Genomic DNA, 23931 nt, shown 5'->3' with positions numbered 1-23931 from the left:
AATGGTTCCTAATTGACATTATGGGGTTGATTCAAGTATAGGTGATGTTGGAGAAATGCCAGTGATGTGCCGTCTGAACAGCATTTCAATGGCGGCACAACATTGCTCCAGTGTCACATATTATGCCTCCCGCTACCATAGGAGGGCACAGCAAAAATGTGATGTTTGGCTTCTGTATTGCAAGACTCTCATGGAGTCATCATGTTTACAGCTATAATGACGACATGGCAAAAATTATTTATATAACATTAATCCCGTGTCAGCATTCTGTGTTCTACAGCAAAACTGTCAGCCATTTAACTATATCCCCACACCATAAATACTCCTGAGGGCAACTGCAAGTACGGACAGGGTATTTGGATCCAATAGGTACATTCACATATCCATTTCCATGCTTTTATGCTAACATTTACGGATTACCAGTTATTTATATATTGCACACACATATTCCGCAGTGCAATACAGAGACTATTTATAGTCATTCACATCAGTCCTTGCCCTACTGTAGCTTACAATCTATATTCCCTACCACATGTACTGTATATACACAGGGTTCATTTTTTTCTGTCAGAAGCCAATTAGCCCACCAGTGTGTTTTTGAATTGTGGGATGTGGAGAACATACAAGCTTCACACAGATAGGGCCAACATACATGTTCATGTTGCATGCAACTGCACAATATCAAGCTTTGCATCCTGTATCAGAAAAAAGTGTGGCAAACATTTATACGGGATGGGTACGGGTACGCCCTGAATCCTGGTGGTCAGAATCCAGACGCCAGCATCCTGACAGCTCTAGGTAAGTAATCCTAACCTAAACCCTAACCCTACCTAGTGCCTAAACCTGACCTCCCCCTAGTGCCTAAACCTGGGATGCAATCGGGAAGCCGGCTGACATTATACCGACAGCCGGCTTCCCGACTGTCATATCCCGGCGAGGGTGAAATGACCGGCGTCTAGATGTAGACGACACTCATTTCACCGACACCAGGAGACCGGCACCCGGCATCCCGATCGAAGGGATGCCGGGCGCTGCGAGCGGACAGCCGCGCGGGGGGGGGTGCCTAACCCTTAGCTCCCGGGGGGACTTAGGGTTAGGCACCCCCCCGGGAGGCTAGGGTTAGGCTAGGGGGAGGGAGGGTTAGGGTTAGCCCCCCCCCAGGGGACTTAGGTTTAGGCAACGGGGAAGGGGGGAGTTATGTTTAGGCACTTGGGGGGGAGGTTAGGGCTAGGCACCCCTAAGGGAGGGTTAGGGGGGTAGGTTAGGTTAGTTAGTTCTTACCTGGGGACGATCGGGATTTCTAGCGCTGTCGGGCTGCCGCTGCCGGGATCTCTTCATCTGTCGGCCTGACGCTGCCAGGATTCGAACTGCCGGCCAAGCGGCCGGTGGTATTGCATACCGATTCCCTAAACCTAACCTCCCCCTCCCCGCACCCTAAACCTAACCCTACCCCCAGTGGCTAACCATAACCCTTCCCCTAAACCCGCTACTTACCTTTGGGATTCCGGCATCAGCATTCTAAACACCGGAATCCCCTCTGTCGGGATTCTGAACGTACCCTATTTATACAGTCAGTCTCATAGCAGGTATTTGATTACAGAAGCACAGTAAGAATAAGGGATATTTATACAGAATAGACCAGTGCTTTGTTTGTTATGGTACTCAGCGGTAGGTTACCAGCACCTTTTTACTTGGTATAATTTTTATTATTTATAACTAATTCCGGAAACAGGAAGAAATCTATACTATAACAAGGTATCGCATCTGCCAAACACTTGCGTACTTGCACAGATGGCACACGGGCCCCCTGCTGGCAGCTTCGTCCAACTGCCAGCAATGATGGGTAAGGGTAGGCCTGAGGAACTGATCATACTTTAGGAATTAAGCGGCACACAGTAGAAGAGGGAGCTGAACAAGATCACTCAATGGCCAGCACACCACGTCTGAGGTGGCTCCGGGTTGCAGCTTCCAGCACACACGTCTGGAGAGCTGCACCCACAGTCACATGCCATAACCGGACATGCCAAGTACTCGGCTGGGAGAGATGGGTCTGGGGGTTTGGCTGTTGCCTGTCAGTGCTCTCTGATTCTGAGTCCGGGGGGCCCCTGAGGAGGAGGTGAGAGCTCACAGGAGTGGGCAGTATTAGGGTCATTCTCTGTGTGACGCACTAGACATTTACATACTGTCAAGTACGTGAACTGTTTCTAAACCGCATTTTTTTTTTCTGGTGTCCAAAGGGACTATATACTAAGACTTTGGGGTCCTATTTGTCATTTAATATTTGCGGTGTATTCTGGGAAAACACCAGTTTTTGGGGGATAGCCACAAATATTAAGTATCCCCTAATGTATTATGGAAGGATCACGCCATATATCTATACTGCTGTCCCTCAATTTCCACCAGCACCACAACGACTATAGGTTTCTATGGGGGATGCAATGCTGCCAGGTTTATCAAGCTCCAGAATGTGAAGTATTCTGGACCTTGATCCTCGCTGCTTACGCCATCTGAAGATAGCGTAAGCCACTGTAGCCTATGGGTTACACATTGCAAATATGTCCGGGAGAGGAACCTCCCCCGGCAATGGCCGCGGCGCATGTGTAGTCTGTAGACCGCGCAGGCACAGGATCCTCAGTGGAGGAGTGAAGTGACCTCTAACGCGGAGCACCTGGGATGAATAAGTGGAGAAATAATTGTTTAAATTTATGCTGGGTGCACTATAGATATGTCATCCGATCCCGTGGATCGAAGCGACATACCAGGTACATTGTCTAGTGCAGTGGTAGCCAACCCTGGTCCTCAAGAGCTACCAATGGTGCATATTTTGCAGGTCTCTTCACAGAATCACAAGTGATATAATTAGCTCCACCTGTGGATCTTTTCAAATGTGTTAGTTAGTAATGAATACACCTGTGCAGCTGTTAGGTGGTCTGGAAAACGTGAACTGTTGGTAGCTCACGAGGACCGAGGTTGGCTACCCCTGGTCTAGTGTGTACCCATGATATGAGCATTTCCGCGGATCGACCGTGTACGACCCGGCATTGGCAAAATGTGTATGCACTTGCTGCGTGCTGGGTCCCGTCACCGGTGATGTCGCACTGGGTACACATCGTCTGAAGTCTAGAGCATGGAAGCTACAAAAAATCTTGTATCAACTTTTAACTTTAAGGACTACTGGTACCTTCTTTCGTTGAAAAAAAGCATCGTAATAGGTTAAGCAACAAAGAAGCTGTTTCCCATAGCAACCAGATTCTTGCTATTCTAGAGCAGTTCAGAAACTAAAAGCAAGCAGCCGATTGGTTGCTATCAGACCCAGCACCTTTTTGCTGGTAAATAAACGATTCCCCGATGGCATATAATGCGACTAGTGAATTTCCCAAGCACAGCAGTAATATGTTTGTGTTACATAAATCTCATGCATGATGACAACAATATCTCCATAACTACAGCATGCCTGCTCGTCACAGGGATAACAGCCATTCTCAGTTATTTACCATGTATTTCACAATTGTAATAATAACCTGGACTATATTTATAAAGGTTCATAGCATTTCTTTAAATAGTCAATGAAATGCAATAAGATGCATAAATCCAAAGCTATTGTCACACTGTGATAGGCAATTTGGCAGATGTTATGGGTAAATATTATTTAAAATTCCAATAACGGTGTATATAAACTAATAACAGTACTGTATTCCCCGGTACATGCAGACATGCATCAGTCAGGGTAACTGCAGTAAGTAAAAGTATCCTGCTGTGGTAATTACTCTGTTGATTTTTTTGGGAGGTGGTTACACAATCAAGACAATGTTTGGCATTTAGGTGTTGCTGGCAGGCACAGTGAAATATCCTATATTAATATCTGTCTGTTACTTGCCAGTGGCCAAACCACCTGGGGGGTAGTGAAATATGATTTTGTCATTTTTATTGACTCAAACTCTTGATTGAAATAAATTGCTAAGAAAACATGTGAATACAATACATGTTATGATCACCTGCTCAACATGACTGCATACATAGTACAGCTGCAAGCAGATCCTGTGTGCACAAATATTGTCACAGCAACAGGTGTAGGTCATCTCAGGAGATCACTCTCAGCAACACAGACCAGACAGCTCTGCAGTACAATGACTGCACCCATACAGTGTCCACTACAAGCTGCATTACTTACGAGGGAGGCCAGAAACTGTGGGTGCTGCTGCCACTGTTGCCCATCTTGTACTGCCCACCGCTGCCTCCATGGAGTGTAAGGAGAAATCTGCCGTTTCCTGGTTCCAATGCACTTTGCACAAGAGGAGTGTCAGGTTTCTTGGGCTGTTGTTATTGGCTGGTAAAGGCAGAGTTTTGCTATTGTGCTGCATTGCTTGTTGTGAGCAGGTAAAGGTGGAGGAGTAGAAGGATATACAGTTAACGGCTATTAAACTGCATTACATATTGTACAAGGAACTTATGTACATAACATAAGTGCTTATCTAAAATAAATCACTATTATAAATGTCTATTCTATGGACTGTAAATATTGTATGATAAGTAGGCAAATAATGCTGTAAGCGATTATAGATTTGTATGTGTGTATTTCAGGGAAAATCTCAAGGGCTGATTCTCGGGTATATTTACTAAAGTGCAGGTTTTTAGAAGTGGAGATGTTGCCCATAGCAACCAATCAGATTCTAGCTATTCACTTCTAGAAGGTGCTAGATACATGTTAAGTAGAATCTTCTAAAAACTCTCCTTTAGTAAATATACCCCTCAGAGTCACGCCCAATAAATTCATTCCGAGCTGCATGTGTCTGCGGCCGCACCACCATTGTCCACCCACTTTTGAAAGTAGCCATCACCATAATCAGTGCAGCCCTATCCTTGGTGCCAGAAATCTGTCGGATCTCTGCATAGGTACGTACACTTCTGACTAGGCCGCAATTGTAATATCCCAGAAGCAAATTATATTCATTATAGAGGAACTGTGTATTAGAACTGGGTTTTAATATATTGATGTATATAGCTGTCGATTCCTACCTATGTATACACTCTAAAATTGTCGCTGTTTAGCGTTATGAGTCGCACAAGAAATAATTGCTTTCAGACTTTGATTGTGGTTCCAAAGCACAAAAAAGTTATTATTCACCATAAAAACAGATAGTTACACGCTGTGATCTAAATACAATTAGCACAAACAAATTATACAGTCACAAGGTACAGTCGTTACATATGCACGCGCTCTGAATCCAGATACCGGCATCAAAGATTAAACCTCCGTCAACAGCAAAGCAAGAAGACTAGCATCTAGTTTCAGAGAGCCTGCATATATACTCTTACAGAGATAGGTAATACAATAGAACAGGTTGGCATGATTCCATTGGCTCTTCTTCCTGGTTCTTCTGTTACAGTACAGTTCATAGGTCAATTCGTATGGTCACAGTCCAGCCTCCAACAGCTCTTTGTGTCCATTTTCCCGCTGCATAATAAATCTAAACTGGCTGCATTACAGGATACATTTAAATGCCTAACTCTCTATGATCCATAACTTGCAGACACATGTTGCGATTTCTTCCCCGATGGAACCGGAAATCTGCAAAGACTCAGTGGTTTAGAATGACACCAAACATGGTCTGCTTATCATGCACTAAACCTTAGATATCAACCGGGTCGATGGTGGCCCAGAGCGCATGCACACGATGCAGCTGGCTCCGTCGTGCGCATGCGCGAGATCCGGATAGCGACGGGCAATCCGTCACTCCGGGTCTCGCACCAAAGGGGGCGTGCTGTGGATGTTGAGTGACAGCACGCCCCCTTTGGTGGGCGGGTCGGGGGGGTGGCTGCCCAGACGGAGGCATTCCCATGAGAACGCCTACCGTCTGGGGCGGCCCCACTGACATCACAAGTGATGTCAGTGGGGCATCACTTTATATACACTTTCAGTAACATTTATGAGCATCTTCATATTCCGCTCAGAGAACATCACTTAACTGCTTAAGTGAACATCACTTAACTGCTTAAGTGATGTCAGTGGGAGAGCTTGTGATGTCAGTGGGAGAGCTTTCGGCTCTGTTTGACCTCTGGGGCTTGCGGCAACGAGACCCTACCACAAGGGTCTCGTCGCAAGCCTGATGGTCGCGATAGTCTTGACTATCGCGACCATCTTCCTGGCCGTTCGCTATAGCTGTGGGTGGTCACCCACAGCTATGCGAGTGGCCAGGAGGTCGTTCTAAAAAAAAAAAAAGACCGGCCCTGATTCAGAGCGAGCGCCCCTGAATCAGGGCCTGAATACCTAATGTATTGAGAAAGTGAGGAACTTGCAGAGGGATACGGTCTGCTGAATTGATACAGTTGATCTCACTGCACAGTAACACAAAGAATCCTGAAGTATTTCTGGGAAAGTGGCAAAAGTTATTCCTTGAGCGGTAGATTATTTACCTGCCATAAACTTTTCCAGGACAGTGACAGACAATAAGCAGAAAGCAGGGAGGAATTTAGGGATTTCTGACTATCTTAAATTAATCAACCAAGGGATCCCCAACTTATAGTGCGCACTACTAACTGTGACTGTGCTTCAACCCGGGCGACGATCAGTATACTTTTCTCTTCCTTTAAAAGTTACTACTTTGGGACTTAATTAGAATAACATGTTATCCTAGACTAAACGTTTGAAAACTGTATTAGTTAAGAGGGTAATTCCTCTACAAGCTCCGCTACATGTATTGAACAAAATCAATGTAACAGTGAGTACAGTTGTGCACAATACACCACACATCCTGGTTAAGTTCCGCTGGACTAGTTGCTTGGGTTCTTTATATATCTGCTGGTGTGTACACTGCTAGAACACCAAGTTGTACAGACATTTTCAACAAGTTTGAGAAGACTTGGTTATCATTCTGGATGCTAAACTTTGGTCTGTAGACATAGGCCCTGATTCAGAGCCGGACGCTCTGACCAGAGCGCTCGCTATGAATCAGAGCCCACCTCCATAAATATGGAGCGTCCTCCTGGACGCTCGTATAGCTGTGGGTCACCACCCACAGCATATAAGAGCGTGCAGGATGATGGTCGCGATGGTCTTGACCATCGCGACCATCGCCACTGCGAGCAGAAGCCTGCGGTTGAGTTTCTCAACCGCAAGGCCCGGAGTGATTTTGGCTCTATCAGAGCCAAAATCACTCCCACTGACATCACTAGTGATGTCAGTGGGGCCGGCTTCTGACGGTAGGCGTTCCCTTGGGAACGCCTCCGCCTGGGAGGCACGCCCCCGGCACGCCCACCAAAGGGGGCATGCTGTCAATCAACATCGACAGCACGCCCCCTTTGATCAGACACTACGAGCGAAGGAAAGTCCTTCGCTCGTCGCGTCTCGCGCATGCGCACGACGGAGCTCCCTCCGTCGTGTGCATGCGCAGTGCAGACCATCGACCCACTTGCGAGTGGACAGCCGCTCGTGAGTGGGTCTGAATCAGGCCCATAGTCACAGCACAGAAGGATGTCCATATTGTACAGATCTGGTCTTTTGTTTTGTGGTAGTCCCAAGTTCTGTTTGTGGAGGTTTGGGCTGCTGTCACCTCTCTTGTCCTTCAAGGAGGGAATGTCGAAGGAAGTGAGATCTAACCAACATTAGACCTCCAAATAATCTGCACATCGGTTGGTATTTATTATGGTGCTTCAAGGAACGCCATTTGGTATTGATTGTGTAGCAGTAATTATAAAATATGAATTTTATATACAATTTTCTACAGTATTACTTAAGTAAAAGATCAGCATAGTATAATAAAGTTCAACAAATCTCTGTATGGCACTGCAGTACCTATCTTTAGTAACCACTGAAATATCAGTCCAAAATGTAACCTCTACCCCCCGTGCTGGTGAAGTATTCCCTTAGCAGTTTATAATTATGAAAGTTCCTTGTTAGATTTGGATGTTCTCCTGGTGGAAGTATGTTTACCCGTATCCTGCAATCTACATTATGTATGAATTTATAATCCCTGAAAAGCTGTTTGTTTTTCTTTCTGTATATCTCCTCTTACTGGTTTCCAACCGGCCAGGATTTAGCTGTTTGCTCGGAGTTTCAAATAAATAAGGGAGTGTTTGTAATGCAATTACAATTCAATTGAACGGCCGATATATTGTGTGTGTGTCGGTCAGTGTGTACAAACGATATGCTGTGAATGACATAGTTCACAGACATATCGCGTTGGCTGTGCAGCACGGCCGATGGCAGATATATCTGCACATAGGCCCTCATTCAGAGGCGGTCGGAGGATGCAAGCGGTTGCTCAGAAAACGGGCGGCCGCTTGCATCCTGACCGGCCGCCTCTGCTTCGGTCGTTAGGCTGTGTGTTTACACCCACAGCTCTAACGACCGCTAGGGTGATGGTTGCGATTGTCATAGACCATCGGGGCTTACGACGAGACCCTAGGGTAGGGTCTCACTTGTCGTAAGCCCCGGATAGTTTCTGGCTCTGTCAGAGCCGGAAGCTCTCCACTGACATCACTAGTGATGTCAGTGGGGCCTCCCCCAAACGGCAGGCGTTCCCATGGGAATGCCTCCGTTTGGGCTGCCACCCCCCCGGCCCACCTTCCAAACGGGGCGAGCTGTCAATCAACATTGATGGCTCGCCCCCTTTGGAAAGAGACGCGCTATGACCGGCACTGTCGGTCGTAGCGGGTCTCACGTATGCGCACAAAGGAACCGGCTCCCTCGTGCGCATGCGCACTGGAAAAACATCGAGGCGTACGGACGCCTCTGAATGAAGCCCATAGTGCTGTGTGTGCTGACGGTCAAACATCCAGCCGTACACTTGCTGCACAGAACGCCAGGAAGGGAAACGTGGCGTGACAATGGGCCAGATGGCATTGATGGTTGTTCAGTGTGTATGAACAACCATCATCAGATATATCAGGTGTAACTTTAGTCAGTGGTACAACTTATCTTTTATCTTTTAACTGAGTGTTGAAGTCTTTGAAGATCCCCTCTGATTCTTTCTTGCATTTGTCCGACAGTTGTCCACTCTTCTGGTCCAAGGTTGCTCTGGAAGTGTTGTGACCTGCACGGTGATAAGGAGGAACTGTAACAGCACTAGACAAAGCCACTTGGAATCCTAAGGGTGGGTAAAAAGTATGTGTGCCTGAGCCTGTCCAGGATAAGGATGGCAATCGACCATCGATGATTCATAATCATCGATGGTTATGGCCTATGTCAAATGCTTTTGCCATCGATTGGGGAGAACCAGATGGTTTTCCTCCATCGATGTCTAAGTATAACTGAATTCATATTTTGTTTTACAAGGTGCCGTGACATGGAGCATAGCTCCGGCACCCGCGAAGCCCCGAGCCAGTCAGTCAAAAAACATGGATGACCATCAGTTGATGAAATCATCGATGGTCATCCATTGCATAGTTAGTAGCCATCAATGGCTACTTGCTATTTTGCCATCGATGGTAACCATCAATGCTAACCACACCGATGGCCATCCCTAGTCCAGGACCATGGACTCAAGAGATTTTGCTGTCATGTCCCCAAGATTGTGTGACCACACCCCCTGTGCAGCATGTAAAAAGGACACAAGTATTCTCATTTAAAAACCCCCACCCAGTTGGCCACCCTCCTGTCCAAAACCGATGCCCCATAGATATCCCCACTGAAGCATGAAGAGCCCACCCATGGAATGCAAATGCATCAGCCACTAAAGTGTTGTGAAAAGTCACTGGATGGGTGTGGTTATCCACAGGAGAGGCGTGGCTATCCCACAAAATAGAAGGCATAACATAAGATGCAGGGCCGGATTAAGGTCTGTGTGGGCCCCTGGGCAACAAACTTGTGGGGGCCCCTTATGCAATGTCCCCATTAGCAGTACCCCCCGTAATGGTCCCCACTATGCAGTGCCCACTGTAGTAATGCCCCTTATGCAGTGCCCCCAGTAGTGGTCCCCCTATGCAATGCTTACATAATGCCCCCAGTAGTGGTCCCCCTATATAGTGCCCCCAGACCCAGTAGTGGTCCCCCCTATGCAGTGCCCCTTATATAGTGCCCCCAGTAGTAGTCCCCCCTATGCATTGCCCCCAGTAGTAGTCCCCCCCTATACAGAGGGGCCAGTAGTTGTCCCCCTATGCATTGACCCTAGTAGCGCCCCCCCAGTGCCCCCATGAAGTGGCCCCCTATACAGTGGGCCCTGTAGCAGCCCCCCTATGCAGTGCCCCCTGTAGCTGCCCCCCCTATGCAGTGTCCCCTGTAGTGGCCCCCCTATGCAGTGTCCCCTTATGCAGTGCCCCCTATAGCGGTCCCCCCCTATGCAGTGCCCCCTGTAGCGGCCCCCGCTATGCAGTGTTCCCCTATGCAGTGCCCCCTGTAGTGGCCCCCCCTATGCAGTGCCCCCTGTAGTGGCCCCCCCTATGCAGTGCCCCCTGTAGTGGCCCCCCCATACAGTGTCCCCTTATGCAGTGCCCCCTATAGCGGTCCCCCCTATGCAGTGCCCCCTGTTGCGGCCCCCCCTACGCAGTGCCCCCAGTAGCGGCCAACCCCTATGCAGTGCCTTTTACAAACACACACACACAAAAAAAAAATCAACTTACCTGAATCCTCACTCCTGACGCGACCGCCGCTGCCCACTCCGAGTCCCGGCTCTTCCACTTCACTATGGGAGGGACGTCAGCGTCATGACATCTCTCCCATCATCACACACTGCTGGGTGAGCCGGAAGGCGGAGCTCATGAGTGAGCTCCAGCCGGCTCCCTCCGTTGACGCAGCAGCCAATGAGAGTCTGTCTGACTCTCATCGGCTGCTCTAACAAACACACAGCTACCGGCGGCGGCTGTGTGTTTGGAACTGTGTAGTGTAGCCGCGCTCACTGCGATCTACACTACACTAATGGTGGGGACACTATCTGCGGGTGCAGGCTGCACCGCTGCTAGTGGGGGCCCCTCCAACGACCGCCCCTGTTGCCCCCCCCTCAATCCGGCCCTGATAAGATGCAGTGGCTTCTATATACTCAAGACCCAATGCACTATAGAGCAGAATAGAGAACCCAAGATAAACACACAGTATAAACAGTAGTTTATATTATGCTCATTTAGTCAAGCTGGTGAAAAGATATTACCACTATGATACTAGTAGCAGGCTATAGGGCGTGGGTTTGATCTGTGTGGTTTATATCAGGGGCGTATTTATAACGGGTGCAGGGGGGGCCGTACCACACACACTGCACCCATATTATATTTATCCTTCCGGAGTCCCACGTTGGCGCTGGTGTCAGCGCTATAAAAATGCCTGGAAAATGGCCACTGCGGCCATTTTCCTGTAGTTTTGCGCATGCACAGTCCAGGGAAAATGGCCGCCGTGGCCATTTTCCTTGTGACCTGCGTATGCACTATAGACTCTCGGCACACTTTAGTGCCCAGAGTCTATCAGTTCGGCGCTGGCCACGCTGTGCTCAGTGCCTTGCCTGCCGCCAGACTGAGAGATGGGGGCCCGTGACGGAGACTACACATGGCCCCCCCTCTCTGGAAACGCCCCTGGTTTATATACATAGTAACTACTACAAATACAAAATTAAAGCATTATACAGATATCTTACAACTAGATAGAGCAGATTACAGTTAAACTTGTATAGTTTTATGATACACTGATAAGGACATAAAATATTAATAATATAGATGAGAATACAGGTTTTTAGGGTTCAATCCAATGAGTTGTGAGTTGGTGCGAGTTGGCATGTGCATGTTGTTTTCAAGGCAAACTCCCACTGTGAAGTGCAATTACATCCAATTCCAAACTCGCTTTATTTTTTCAGAGGAAAATTACACTTTTTTGTTGCGCACTCCTCTGAGGGTGTGAGATGGTAGGGAAAATCTTTATTTTAATGTAAAAATGTTGGAACACAATGCAGAACCCCTTGGACAGCCCCCCTAATCACTAATTATGCATTTAGACATTTTCAATTGGCTTAATTGGCCCAATAATTACATGTAATTTTTGGGTGTTTAAAATAAAATGCCTCAAATTACCCCCAAATCTACTTTTTCGTTAGTTAAGGCACCCACAATGTCATTACAGTATTTTTTTAAATTAAAAATAATTGCTTTTCACCATTTTTCTTTTTCTTAAGTTAGTGCCTCAAAGTAACACATAGGGCCAAATGTAATAGGGTGAGAGTTTAGCAGTGAACTCTCACACTATTACTGTACTTTGCTCGAGTTATATCCTCAAAATGGAAAAACATCTGGATGAGAGTTTAAAATGTGAGAGTTTTTTGAGTCTGAAAACATTTGCATGTTCTCAGACTGTCAGGATGCGGCCTGGGATCGGCCGCTACTCACCTACGCACTGGTGTCCTTGGGCATCCTGGTTTCCGGAGTGTCGGGCATGGGCGCAGCCATGTTGGTCCATATCACCTAACTTGTCTCTCCCAATGGTAGTCCTGTGGTCACTCAGCTGATCCTCTGATCCAATAACCAACTACCCAGGGGCATTTAGGTCTGACTCCAGGAACAGGAAACTGCTGTTCAACTTCACTGTTCCACTGTCTGTGTTACTCTCCAGTGCTTTTCTGTGTGTTATTTCCATCAGAGTGTTGCTTCAGCCTACTCACAGTTCAGCAGTATTATTTGTATTATCTTCCATGCTAATTCTCTGTGTGTGACTTTAACTCTCTCTCAGAAACTCCATTGTTTCTCGTTATTATTCCTGTGTCTTTTAGTGTGCTGCTTAGTTCTATTGCAGCCTCCCTGTGTTACTGTGGTGTCAACTTTCAAGCTAATTACTAGTTAGCTCTCAGCTGGACCTCTAGCAAGTATTCAGTTCAGCTCCTGTATTCAAGCATCCAGTTCAACTCCTATGTTCAAGTAATCATTTCAACTCCTGTGTTCAAGTATTTAATCTCAACTCCTGTGTTCAAGTATTTGGTTCAACTCCTGTGAACAAGTATTACAGAGTCATTCCATAGTTTCCTCATCTCTCCTAGGTTCCTAGCCAGGGGGCCGCGACCTGCTCACTCGGTGCGGCAAAACCCACATCCCAATTGGAGGGGTCACTGGTGAAGACCAGCGAGTGGGTTAGACTCCGCGCCTCTGGCTAGGTCTCGCCAACACCTGGGTTTGACCATTATTGAGTAAACTAGGACTGTCACTTCACCAGCCATCTGAACCCCCTGGCTCACCGTCCTCCACAGAGACACTCTTGCATCGGATCGTGACACAGACTCTATTACTTTGGCTGAGTTTAAAAAGTGTGAAAAAACTCTCTCATTTTCTAAACTCTCACCCTATTACATTTGGCCCAAAGTCTCCTTCTTTCTACTTTTTTTTTTAGATTTTTTTTTTTAATTAATTTGAGATTAAACGAAAAAAGGTTTTCTATTTATAATTTTTTCTACATTTATTTAAAAAAATGCACAAATCAGCCAATTAATACCATTTAAATAACTCCAGTACTTTCCTTATGCCCACTAACAACCTTCTGTATGATTCTGCTAATAAAATTGTCACTTTTTTGGGGGTTCAGGATGGTTTCCTCACTTTTTCATGCCCTACTCCCAAATTGCATGCTATAGATAATTCGCACGGGATGTAGTTACAGATCTCAATCCCGACAGTGTCATCCCGGCAAGGGATTTAACATAGGCGTTGAAAAACTGACGCCTATGTTAATCCCAACGCCGGAACGCCGAAGGATGCCAGGCATCCTCCTGCCGGGTAAGTATGCACTTAGCCCAGGGATGGGGGGCATAGGTTTAGGGACAGGCACCCCCCCCCAAGAAAGATTAGGGTTAGGCTAGGGAAAGGGGGTTAGGGTTAGGCCCTAGGGGGGAGGCTAGGGTTAGGCACCCCCCAGGAGATTTAGGTTTAGGGTGCGGGGAGTGGGGTTAGGTTTAGGCACCCCTGGGAAGGAGGTAGGCACTAGGGGGGGATATTTGGCACCCCTAAGGGAGGGTTAGGGATAGAGGGGGGAGAGGGGAGGGTTAGTATACTTACAGGCATCCGTCGGGATCTTCATCCATCGGTCTCTCACTGTCGGGATTAGAAACGGTGGCTATTAAGCCATCAGTATTTCAATCCCATTCCAATTCGCAAACCATCCCATCGAGTGGCGCGAGTTGGCATTTCTAATTAGATTGATCATTTCTCGGGAGGGAGCATTTGTGCGAAGTGCGTGAATTTCTTGAAACAAACTCACACCTAATTGGATTGACCCCTTAATGTCATAAATAAGCAATTCTATGAAAAATTGCTAAAATAAAGGTAGAGAGTTAACCTGGTGCAGTAGGATATCTGTAGCAGCCTTAGATCCAGTCAGGGTAACACTCTACACCCTTAGATAATATATTGAAAAGAATGACCAGATCAGGGGCGCTGATGGTGATAGGTTGGAGGAAAAAGTGCAGATAAAACTCAATATAATGGATAACAATGTATATAGTATAAAATTAAAAAACAATCACTTCCCTTCAATGTTGATTCCTGGAATCTTAATATGTGATATTTCTTGCCACACATGCAAGACACAAATTGCATCCAGAATAGTGTAAAATGTTTCAACAGTTGATTATAAATAAATTATAAACCACCTTTTTACCTCTCCGGTGCCTCTCTAGGCATGGAGATGGCTCTCCGCAGTCACTTGCTCACAGCGTGTCTCCCCAGCATGATGGTATACAAACTGCACACAAGAATTCCCTCCAGAACAACAGTATGGGTGCAGCCATGTTGGACTCTGAGCCTGATTCAGACCCGCTCGCGAGTGCTATGCGCTCGCAAGCGGGTCGATAGTGGCCCAGTGCACATGTGTCACGGCCAGGGTATTTCAGCATGGCGCTAGGCGAGTGTTACCTGTGAGGTCATTGTGGCGCGGGCTGTCTGGTGGCGGAGCTGGTGTCTGGCGGGGTGCTTTGGCTGTGCGCGTTGTTGTGCGGGCCTGTTGTCACTCTGCGCTGGTAAGGCCTGGCGGCGTCTCCATTCCATTTGGCATGGGCGCCGCTATCTTGCCTTCTGGCCATGTGATGCGGCTGGCCAATCCTGGTGAGTCACATGTTCCCTCCGGCCAGTAACAGCACGGCATGGGGTATTTAGGAAGGGTCAGTGCCTTCCTTCTTTGCCAGTGGAACGTGTATCTCAGCCTAGCTGAGAGGGAGTTCTCTGTGCTTATCCTGTTCCTGTGAATTCGCTGTCTGCCAGTCTACCTGTCAGCTCCTAGCTCCCACTGGACTACCCCGCTTCCTCCATCACCCTTGCCCATACCTGTGTGCCTGAGCCTGCTGACATCCTGCGCTTCAGTTCACTACCTGCACACCTGGACAGCTCTAATTGTTTCGACTTGGACATTAACCCTTTTACTCCCACCACAGAACTCTTGTGCACATTTATATATTCCTGGACTTTTATTTACTGCCACATTATATGTCCACTCAAGCACTTAGTAAAAATCATAGTTTTATTTTCAAATCTGCTTCTGTGATCGCTCCTGCTACTACCCCGGGTCCACAAACAACCCAGAACATAACAACATGCACACGACGGAGCCGGCTCCGTCGTGCGCATGCGTGAGACCCGGATAGCGACGGGCAAGCCGACGCTTCGGGTCTCGTACCAAAGGGGGCGTGCTGTCGATGTTGAGTGACAGCACGCCCCTTTTGATGGGTGGGCCAGGGGCGTGGCTGCCCAGACGGAGGCGTTCCCATATGAACGCCTACCGTCTGGGGCCGGCCACACTGACATCACAAGTGATATCAGTGGGAGTGCTTTTGGCTCTGATCGAGCCGAAAGCACTCTTGGGCTTGCAGCAACGAGACCCTACCACAAGGGTCTCGTTGCAAGCCCGATGGTCGTGATGGTCTTGACTATCGCGACCATCATCATGGCTGCTCGCTATAGCTGTGGGTGGTCACCCACAGCTATGCGAGCGGCCAGGAGGCCGTTCTGAAAAACTAGAGGGCCGGCCCTGATTCAGAGCGAGTGCTCTGTCACCTGACTCTCCTCCACCACTCAGAGTGCTGCTCCCAGACCAGCTGATCGCAGCATCCAATTCCTGGGGATCCTCCCCTATAAATATTTCCTGACTGGCCTCTATGCAAGTACACCGTCACTCTTGCTGAAGTTACAGCTCAGTACGGAGCTCCCAGGTCTTCTGATTCTGAATGGACCCAGGGTCTAAATCATTACGGATTGCGATTGCGGCTACGGTCATTACGCACGCAGTTCAACTGTCTGTGTAGTCACTGCATTCTGCGATGCATACGCATGTGCAGAACGCAACAATTGGCCGTTTGTGTGCGTAATCACAGTTGCAAACAGTAGTGACAAAGTAGCTCATTCAGACCCGCTCGCAAGATGCGATCGCTCGCTGGCAAAAGGGGGCTGGATATTTAAATTAAGCACTCACACTGCGTCGCGTAAGGACGCCCACTATGTTTTAGTGAGCTACGGCAAAGTGTGCTCGCAAATGTCTATGACGCCCCCTTGCCACTCACAACACACATGATCTCTCGGAAATTAAGGATTAATCGGGACCATCGTGAGCCATCGGAGCTGCTCGCATCCCTTGGGGTTGCCTTAGCCTACCGCAAGCACAGCGATCAGCGCTGGCTGAAATACATGCAGGTGACGTGTACAATGACACTACTTTGCTAATTATGCACGCCCTTTAAACAGCGTTTTGGCGGCCAGACATGCCTGTGTTCGCACATGAACACTCCCCCATTCACAAGCACCTTCCCCTGTTACCTCCCACAAATGGCACTATCTGTCACTCAAAGCAGCGACCTGATAGTGGCTTAAAAAGCTACCAAAATCAGATAGCAATAAATGACTTGTGCACGCACACTGCGAATTATATGCATGCGCAGATGGGCTAAAATTGCTCAGAGCGAGCGATCGCGCCTTAGCGAGCGGGTCTGAATCAGGTCCAAAGGCCCCTAGTCCATTATATCCAGCTCCTAGATCTGGTAAACAAGTCTCCGAAACCATCTTGCACACCAGTCTGGTTTTACCACTAAGAATTGTTCTTACAGCAACTATCGGTTCCAGCCGATCCCTTCAACCATTGGTCTCATCTAATGCTCTCAACATTAGACTCTTAACAATTAAGTTCCTCAAGTCATCAACATCGGTCCCAACCAATCAAATTTATCAATTCTTCAACATTGGATTCAATTCCATTAAGTTCTTCAAATCATCAACATTGGTCACAAACGGATCCAGCTCTCAATCCAGCATCATCAGTCCCAATAAGATTCTGCTCATTCATTCAGTATTATCTATTCAGTTCCATTCCAACCTGCTGTTCAATAAGGACTTTCTATTCCTGTTCTCACCTTCGGGCCCATCATCCACTAACGTATCTCTACCTCCTCACATCTATACATGAAGAGGTCCTGGCTTAAACCACCTAAATTCATCCACGCCTCTCAAATCTCATTCCGTCTCCCACGCCTGTTCTAACCCAAAACCAACCCATCCTGGTAATCTTGTCCGGTTCCATTCTGGCAATCCTGTTCGGCCCCATTCCGGTGTAACCAGTCTGGTTCCATTCCGGTGTATCCAGTCCGGTCCTATTCCAATGAATCCTATCTGGTTCCATTCCGGTCCACACACATACAGCTTTCCAGAGTGTTCTCATTGTCACAACTTTAACCTAGTTTAGGGCAACTCAAGCAGGGGACCGTGACCTGCACGTCGGGTGCATGTCAAGCACAAATCCCCTTGTGGGGGTCACTGTTGAATACCACCACTGGGTTAGATTCTGCACCTCTGACTTGAGTCTGTCAACTTCCCAGATACTGGTCATCCTTCTACCAATCAGTTCTCAGTCCATGAGTCAAAACTACATCAAACCTCCTAGTTTCACTGTCCACAGTCGGACTCTCGCCTACCAGTGACTATAGCTCGGGTTCACAATCAAATCACACAACTGTTACAATGAACATACTATTGTCTATGATGTACACCCCGATAGGTTTCCACAGGTTATATATGATCACACCTATCAACAATACATGTTATTCAAAATACAGTTAAAATTAAACCACTCAATTTGAAGCATGATGATAAATATTATAGAGAAGAATATAAGATTAAGGTTACAAATTTTAAATAATTTGAAGGATATTAAATTATATTGTAAACATTTTTAAGTATATTAAAAAATGTGGAGGGTTGTAGATGTGTGGGAAGGTGGATGATCTCATAGGAAAGAGTTAGAAACACTTAATTGTTTGGTAAAGAAACCACTTTATTTCAAAGTCCTGGTTCAATCTACTTATGCATCTATCACATCTCCGCTCTGGCTAGCATGGCTTCTTCATTTCTATTTCTCCAGTTCCCCCTGATGTTTTCTATAGCCATGAAACTAATAATAGATTTTGTCGAGCGAGCATGTTTCTCTTTGAAGTGATTGTACAAGTGTTGTTAGGTCTTTTTGGATAATTCTTAAATGTTCACCAATGCATTCCTTTTCACGTGCCTCACCTTTGTTCTCTTTCATTTTAAAGAATTTTTTGACTATCAAGTTCCTTACAAATTTTTAAGTGTTGTCAAATTGATTGTTATGTGTGCTAGGGGCAAATTGTAAGCCTTTTAAGAGTAGTTTTTCTTCTTGTTTGGTTAATTTTTCGTTTACTTAAATCATTTTTTTTTCCTTGTTTAATTTCCTCAATGGGTTGTTTGTCAGGTTTATTTCCTGATTTATTGCATTTGTTGGATTTCTTTTTTCTTCCTATCCTTTTTCCCTCTTTTTTGATGTCTTTTCTGTCCTTTTGTATATTTCCAATTCCTGGGGATCCTTATGTCTCTTTTAAAAAAAATAAATAAATAAGGGGAATCATTCGCTTCATGATATTGCTGTTGATTATAAGGGTTGGGATGGGAATAAAATCTGTGATATTCTCTAAATTTTCTGGATTGTTCCATTCTGGTCGGGTTGTTGCTTCCTCTATGTTGTCTTCTATTGAAGAATCTTATAGCCTGTTGGTTCCATCTTTATCCGTAGACTGAAGAAGAAATCTGCTTTGTACCCTAAGCATTTGAAAGGTAGCATGTTGGCCAGTTTCCAAATATCAGTCCTGGTGTGTTGAAATGTTGAAGAATCTGAAAAAAAAAAACGTGAATCTTTTGTGGAAAGAAAGGAATGAACTGGAAACATTAAGCAAGGATGACATGATTGCCATCTAACCATGTGACAAGGGGGCGTGGAGTTGCAGTATTAGATGTGAATGACTATAAAGAAGAGTTACATAGACAACTTAAATTAAAAGGAAATCCCACACATAAGGTCAAGTCCAACTTTGAAAAATTATTACGTAAGCATTTGGATAGAGGTACCATTTAAAAAGGGAGTTTGATTATTTAAACATCACAGATCCATCAATACCTATGATCTACACCCTACCAAAAGTCCACAAGAGCACATCTAAAACTCCATGAAGTCCCATAGTGGCAGGAGTGGCTAGGTTAACCATGGATTTATCTATTGACTTGCAATGACAACCTTTAGTCATACAGAACAAATCCTATCTAAAGGACACCACGGGTACATTACAGAAAATTGATCGCATCAAATTGGTAGATGACATGGTTTTGGTTAAAGCAGATGTGGCAACACTATCCTTTCCACCAACCTATACCCAGCAAGTAGCCTGTATCCCCCATGGTGGAAGAAGAAAGAAGAGCTACATCTTATACTCCTCTTTTTTAAAGCTTTTCTTTTTTTTTCTTTTTCCTAAGATTGTTTATTGAATGCACCAAAGGAATCACACGTGCAAAGTTACAATAAAACAATAAGTGTAAACAGGACGCATTCCTAACCGAGAAAAAACATAAAAATAAAAGTATACAGTACTCGGGAGGGAGAGATAAAAGAGGGGAACACAGAGAAATTAGCTGGTTTCAGAATTTTGATCACTTGTGTCAGGGCTCATATTTGTTTCTTTTTAATAATATTTTGCTAAATTAAATTGGGGAAAACTGACGGAAACTGCAGTTGCGGCAGAAACTTGCTCATTTCAAGAGCTGTGTCCTTCACCTAGTGATTTTTCAAAAGTCTAGCAAATTGACGGCTCCAGTCCCATTCCATATGCAACCTGCAGTTTTCAGTGCCTTTATGAAGGATACTAGGATATCTTTATTGAAACTGGCAGGAAAGTTGGCAGTCAGTATACTATAAACCTCTTCCCTCCTTTCCAGCTCGGATGTCAAAAAGATCAAGTATGACAATAAATGTTCCAGTCCTAAAATTTTCTCTCCACCTAAGCAAAGGCTTCAGGGTAGCTCTAATGGTTGGTGTGGCTACTTTTGGTCAACTGTATCATGATGGGGTTCATTAATTTACATATTTATCTCTACTTATGGTCTTCCAGCACATTTCATATTTTGTTATATTAACAGTTTCGACATGCTCTCAGGGGCTGATTCAGACCCGCTCGCTAAGATGCATACTCTCGCTGCTGCTGATGTTATGCATTGTGCACATGTGCATACCTTAGCGAAAGTTCACAATGCATTCACTCGCTGCACATAGACAGCCCAGCAGAGTGAGTGACAGGGGAAGCCGTTTGTAGGTGGTAACAGGGGCTGACCATTAAAACAGGGGAGTGGAGGTGCAAACGCAGGCGTGTCTGAGCATCTCAATGGCGTTTTAGAGGTGTGCATAATTATAAGACCGCATCATAGTACACGTCACCTGGCTTGTTTTTACACTGATGTGCTCGCAGTGCTTGCGGCAGGGTATGGTCAACCTCAAGCGCTGCGATCACATCCGATGTACCGATGGTTGCATACACTTCCTGGACATGACGTGCACAAGTGGGCATCTTAAGACAGGCTGGTGGGTGTCTGCATACACTATGTGATCGCTTTCTAAGAAATACTGGGCGTGCTAATGCATTGCTGTGCTTTAGCACTGCCTACACAATTTGCATACACATCATGCGAGCAGCTCTGAATTAGGCCCTCTGTGTGTAGTGGAGGGGGACTACTCCTGCCCTTGCTGGTGGCTCTAGGTGGATCTATCGCTCTGGTGTACTCCTCTCTCTTATCGTCTCGTGGGGAAGATGGTCTGTGCAGCATTAGAGGTCGATTTTAATCAATTTTGATCGATTTAAAATCGATGAAAATTGATCAACATCTATGTCTGTCTGAGGCTGAATCACACATTTACTAACAGACAATTTTTACGTTTTTTAAAAAAAAATATTCGTAAATTTGTGATTTAGCCCCAGAAACACAACATCGATTTTAATCTATGTTGATCAATTTTAAATCAATGAAAATTAAAATTACTATCAACCTTTAGTAAATACCCCCTTGACTCTAGCAGCAAGTAAATCTATCACTTTGTTCCAGATGTTTGTGCTGATCCACGGTTTCCACAACGCTCAATATGTTGTGCTAAAAAGGGGTCGAATTACGCTATGTGTTAAAGAGACCTCATGTAAATCCTGTTTGGCAAAGATGCAAATATTTCTTCAGAAACTCAAAATGCAGGTTCCCTCCATCTCTACATATCACTCTCATTAACAAAGTCAGCTCATAATTCCAATATTGACAGTTTTCACATTGAGATAAAATGCGTGAACATTTTTCCAGTCTGATAAACCGCCAGTAGCGAGTTTAGTTTTCACTGCAGTGTGCATTCAAAATACCCAACAAGGGACACAAAAAAAAAACGGGAACCTATACTTGGAGAATATACTATATAATCTCTTGATCTTTGTTTCGCCATTCAGAGGTTTTCTATAGAACATGTTTGTTTTCAAATACCTTGTTTTATCCTCAAAAAAACATGTTTGGACTTTGAAAAATTGTAGTCTTTATTTTGGCTTATTCCTCAGCTTAGAAGCACATTAATTGTTGGTTCATTGGTAATACAGTCAGCAGGGTCATCATTAGTGGTGGTTATAATGGTGGAGCTGCAGCACAGTCCAAAGCTAGCACAGGGGAGCAGGATAACATAAGCCTGTAACTGTACCGGTAAACGCTTCTTCTCATTCCCGGGAGCAGGGGCGTATTTAAAATGGGTGCAGGATGTGCGGTGCACATGTGCCCGCACCGCACACCCTGCACCCATACTCTCTGAGTAGGCTACAGAAAATGCCTGGTAAATGTCCGCTGCAGCCAATGGGAGTCCGGGGTGCGGACAGTCACACCAGGGAGCATGGGTGTTTCTAGAGAGGAGGGGGCCCGTGTGCAGTCTCCGACACTGGCCCCCTCCTCTCTGTCCGGCGGCCGGCAGCGCGGCGAGCTGTGCGCGGCGAGCGCTGGAGTTATAGACTCTGGGCACTAGAGTGCGTCCAGAGTCTATAAAGTATGCACTAGTCACCGGGAAAATGGCTGCGGTGGCCATTTTCCCTGTACTGGGCATGCGCAAATGACGGGAAAATGGCCACGTTTTTACAGCGCCGGACACCCGTACCAACATGAGACTCCGGAGAGGTAAGTAATACTATGGGTGCAGTATGGGTGCAGGGTGTGCGGTGCAGGGGCCCGTGTTAGCTGCACACCCTACACCCATTATAGATGCCCCCTGCCAGGGAGGCTGTCGATTGCTCTGCCCTCGGCTGTGATAATTGCCTCTGGTAACCACCAGTGATGTTACTGTTCCCGCAGTCTCCTAGGAATATGAAGAAGCGTTTACAGGCACAGTTAGAGGCTTGAGTTATTCTGCTCCCCTTTGCTAGTTTTAGACTGCTCTGTAGCCCCACCATTAAAACCGTCAGTGGTCATCACACAGGGCCTTAATCGGCAACGGACGCTAATGCAATATGCTAATAGTTCCAAATCTTACCCAAGCATAGGGACGCCCCCTGCTGCCTTCTCATTTACGTCCAATGTCGCTCTTCTGCATAAACATCTGTAACATCGACGCACATCGGCCGGTCATGTAGCATTTAAGTCAAACGGTCAGTCACGCCTGCGTGTGCCTAACCACTCCCCCATTACCTCCCCCAAACGCTGACCACATGAAACTCACTTTGTGAATGGATCCTCTGTGTGTATGGAATTGCAAAGCAAACCTGAAACGTGCGCAGTGCGAATTACACGCATGTGCAATAGCAAATTATCTATCTGCATAAATATCGGCATTGCGTCCGCTGCTGAATCTCAGGCCCACAGTCCTGGAAAGTATTATCCTAATTTCACTTTCAGTGCTCACATCTTCATTAGCTTTATAACTGTCAGAAGAGCCTGCTGCATTTTGAGACATGTTGATGCTGGTATTTCTATTGTACTGTTTATGTGTTTGTTAGTCTCTTGATGCTTTTTGTTTTTGTGGACCCGCAAATCACAGCATTTTGCTGTTTGGGGGTGAGGCTTAATGACGTCTAGAGACCGTCCCCGTCCCCCAAAGCTGTCAGCAACACACACACACACCGGATAATACACAATGTTCACAGAATCAAATACACAAAAAAAACTTAGATTATTTAACTCTGTTAGATTCCTGCATACTAGTTGGCAGGGAGTGTAGCACGTTATGGGCCTGTTTGTGACTGTGCATTGTAAGACAGGCACAAGTAAATGATTATTCAAACAGCAGTACAAGCAACAAACAGATGGTGCTATGTGTAGTTACCAGGCTCGGGTGCATATATGATATGTGCTCCACTTGTCACTGACAGTAATAAAACAAGCTGACCATGGTGACGGTCTACAAGTATGCAACTTCCCAGTAACTACAAAATATGTTTTCTGTATTGTACTGTATGCCATCTTAAGTGGACTGTGGATGGGTGATATCATACTGCATCTGCAAACCCATTCAGAGAGATGCCAGGGGCGCCAAGAGGGGGGAAGTGGGAACAAATTACCCGGGTCTGTGCTTGCTGGAGGGGTCCGGCGGGGCCCCTCTATCATCACAGCAGCCCAGCACATGCTGCTGTGTGCTGGGCTGCACTGGGCGACTGCTCGCCGCTGCTATGAAGCAGCCACAGCAGTCTCCTATGCCTGTGGGGGAAGCGATCA

At 46.2% G+C, this 23931-nt stretch overlaps 2 protein-coding genes across 3 annotated transcripts in view; one reads left to right on the top strand and one right to left on the bottom strand.

Moving 5' to 3' along the window:
* Nucleotides 1-4362, bottom strand: part of LOC148513782 (uncharacterized) — a 53506-nt gene extending 49144 nt beyond the window's left edge. The window contains exon 1 of the mRNA XM_088481370.1: nucleotides 4172-4362. Coding sequence (XP_088337496.1) covers nucleotides 4172-4215 — 44 coding nt within the window. The 5' untranslated portion in view covers nucleotides 4216-4362. The remainder of the gene's footprint in view (nucleotides 1-4171) is intronic.
* The window catches only part of CRYAB (crystallin alpha B), a 107520-nt gene continuing 87714 nt past the window's right edge, over nucleotides 4126-23931 (top strand). Inside the window, exon 1 of one of the 2 annotated variants that reach the window (XM_088481373.1) lies at nucleotides 4126-4246. The gene's annotated coding sequence lies outside the window, so the exon portion shown is untranslated. Of the gene's footprint in view, nucleotides 4247-4309; nucleotides 4331-23931 lie in introns of those variants that run through there. The other variant, XM_088481374.1, reaches the window with a different exon arrangement.

Source organism: Taudactylus pleione, unplaced genomic scaffold (genome assembly GCF_031769625.1).
Source record: "Taudactylus pleione unplaced genomic scaffold, aTauple2 ptg000270l, whole genome shotgun sequence".
In the NCBI taxonomy this organism is placed as follows: domain Eukaryota; kingdom Metazoa; phylum Chordata; class Amphibia; order Anura; family Myobatrachidae; genus Taudactylus; species Taudactylus pleione.
Note: the sequence above shows the minus strand (reverse complement) of the source record. Positions and strands in the feature narration are given on the sequence as shown.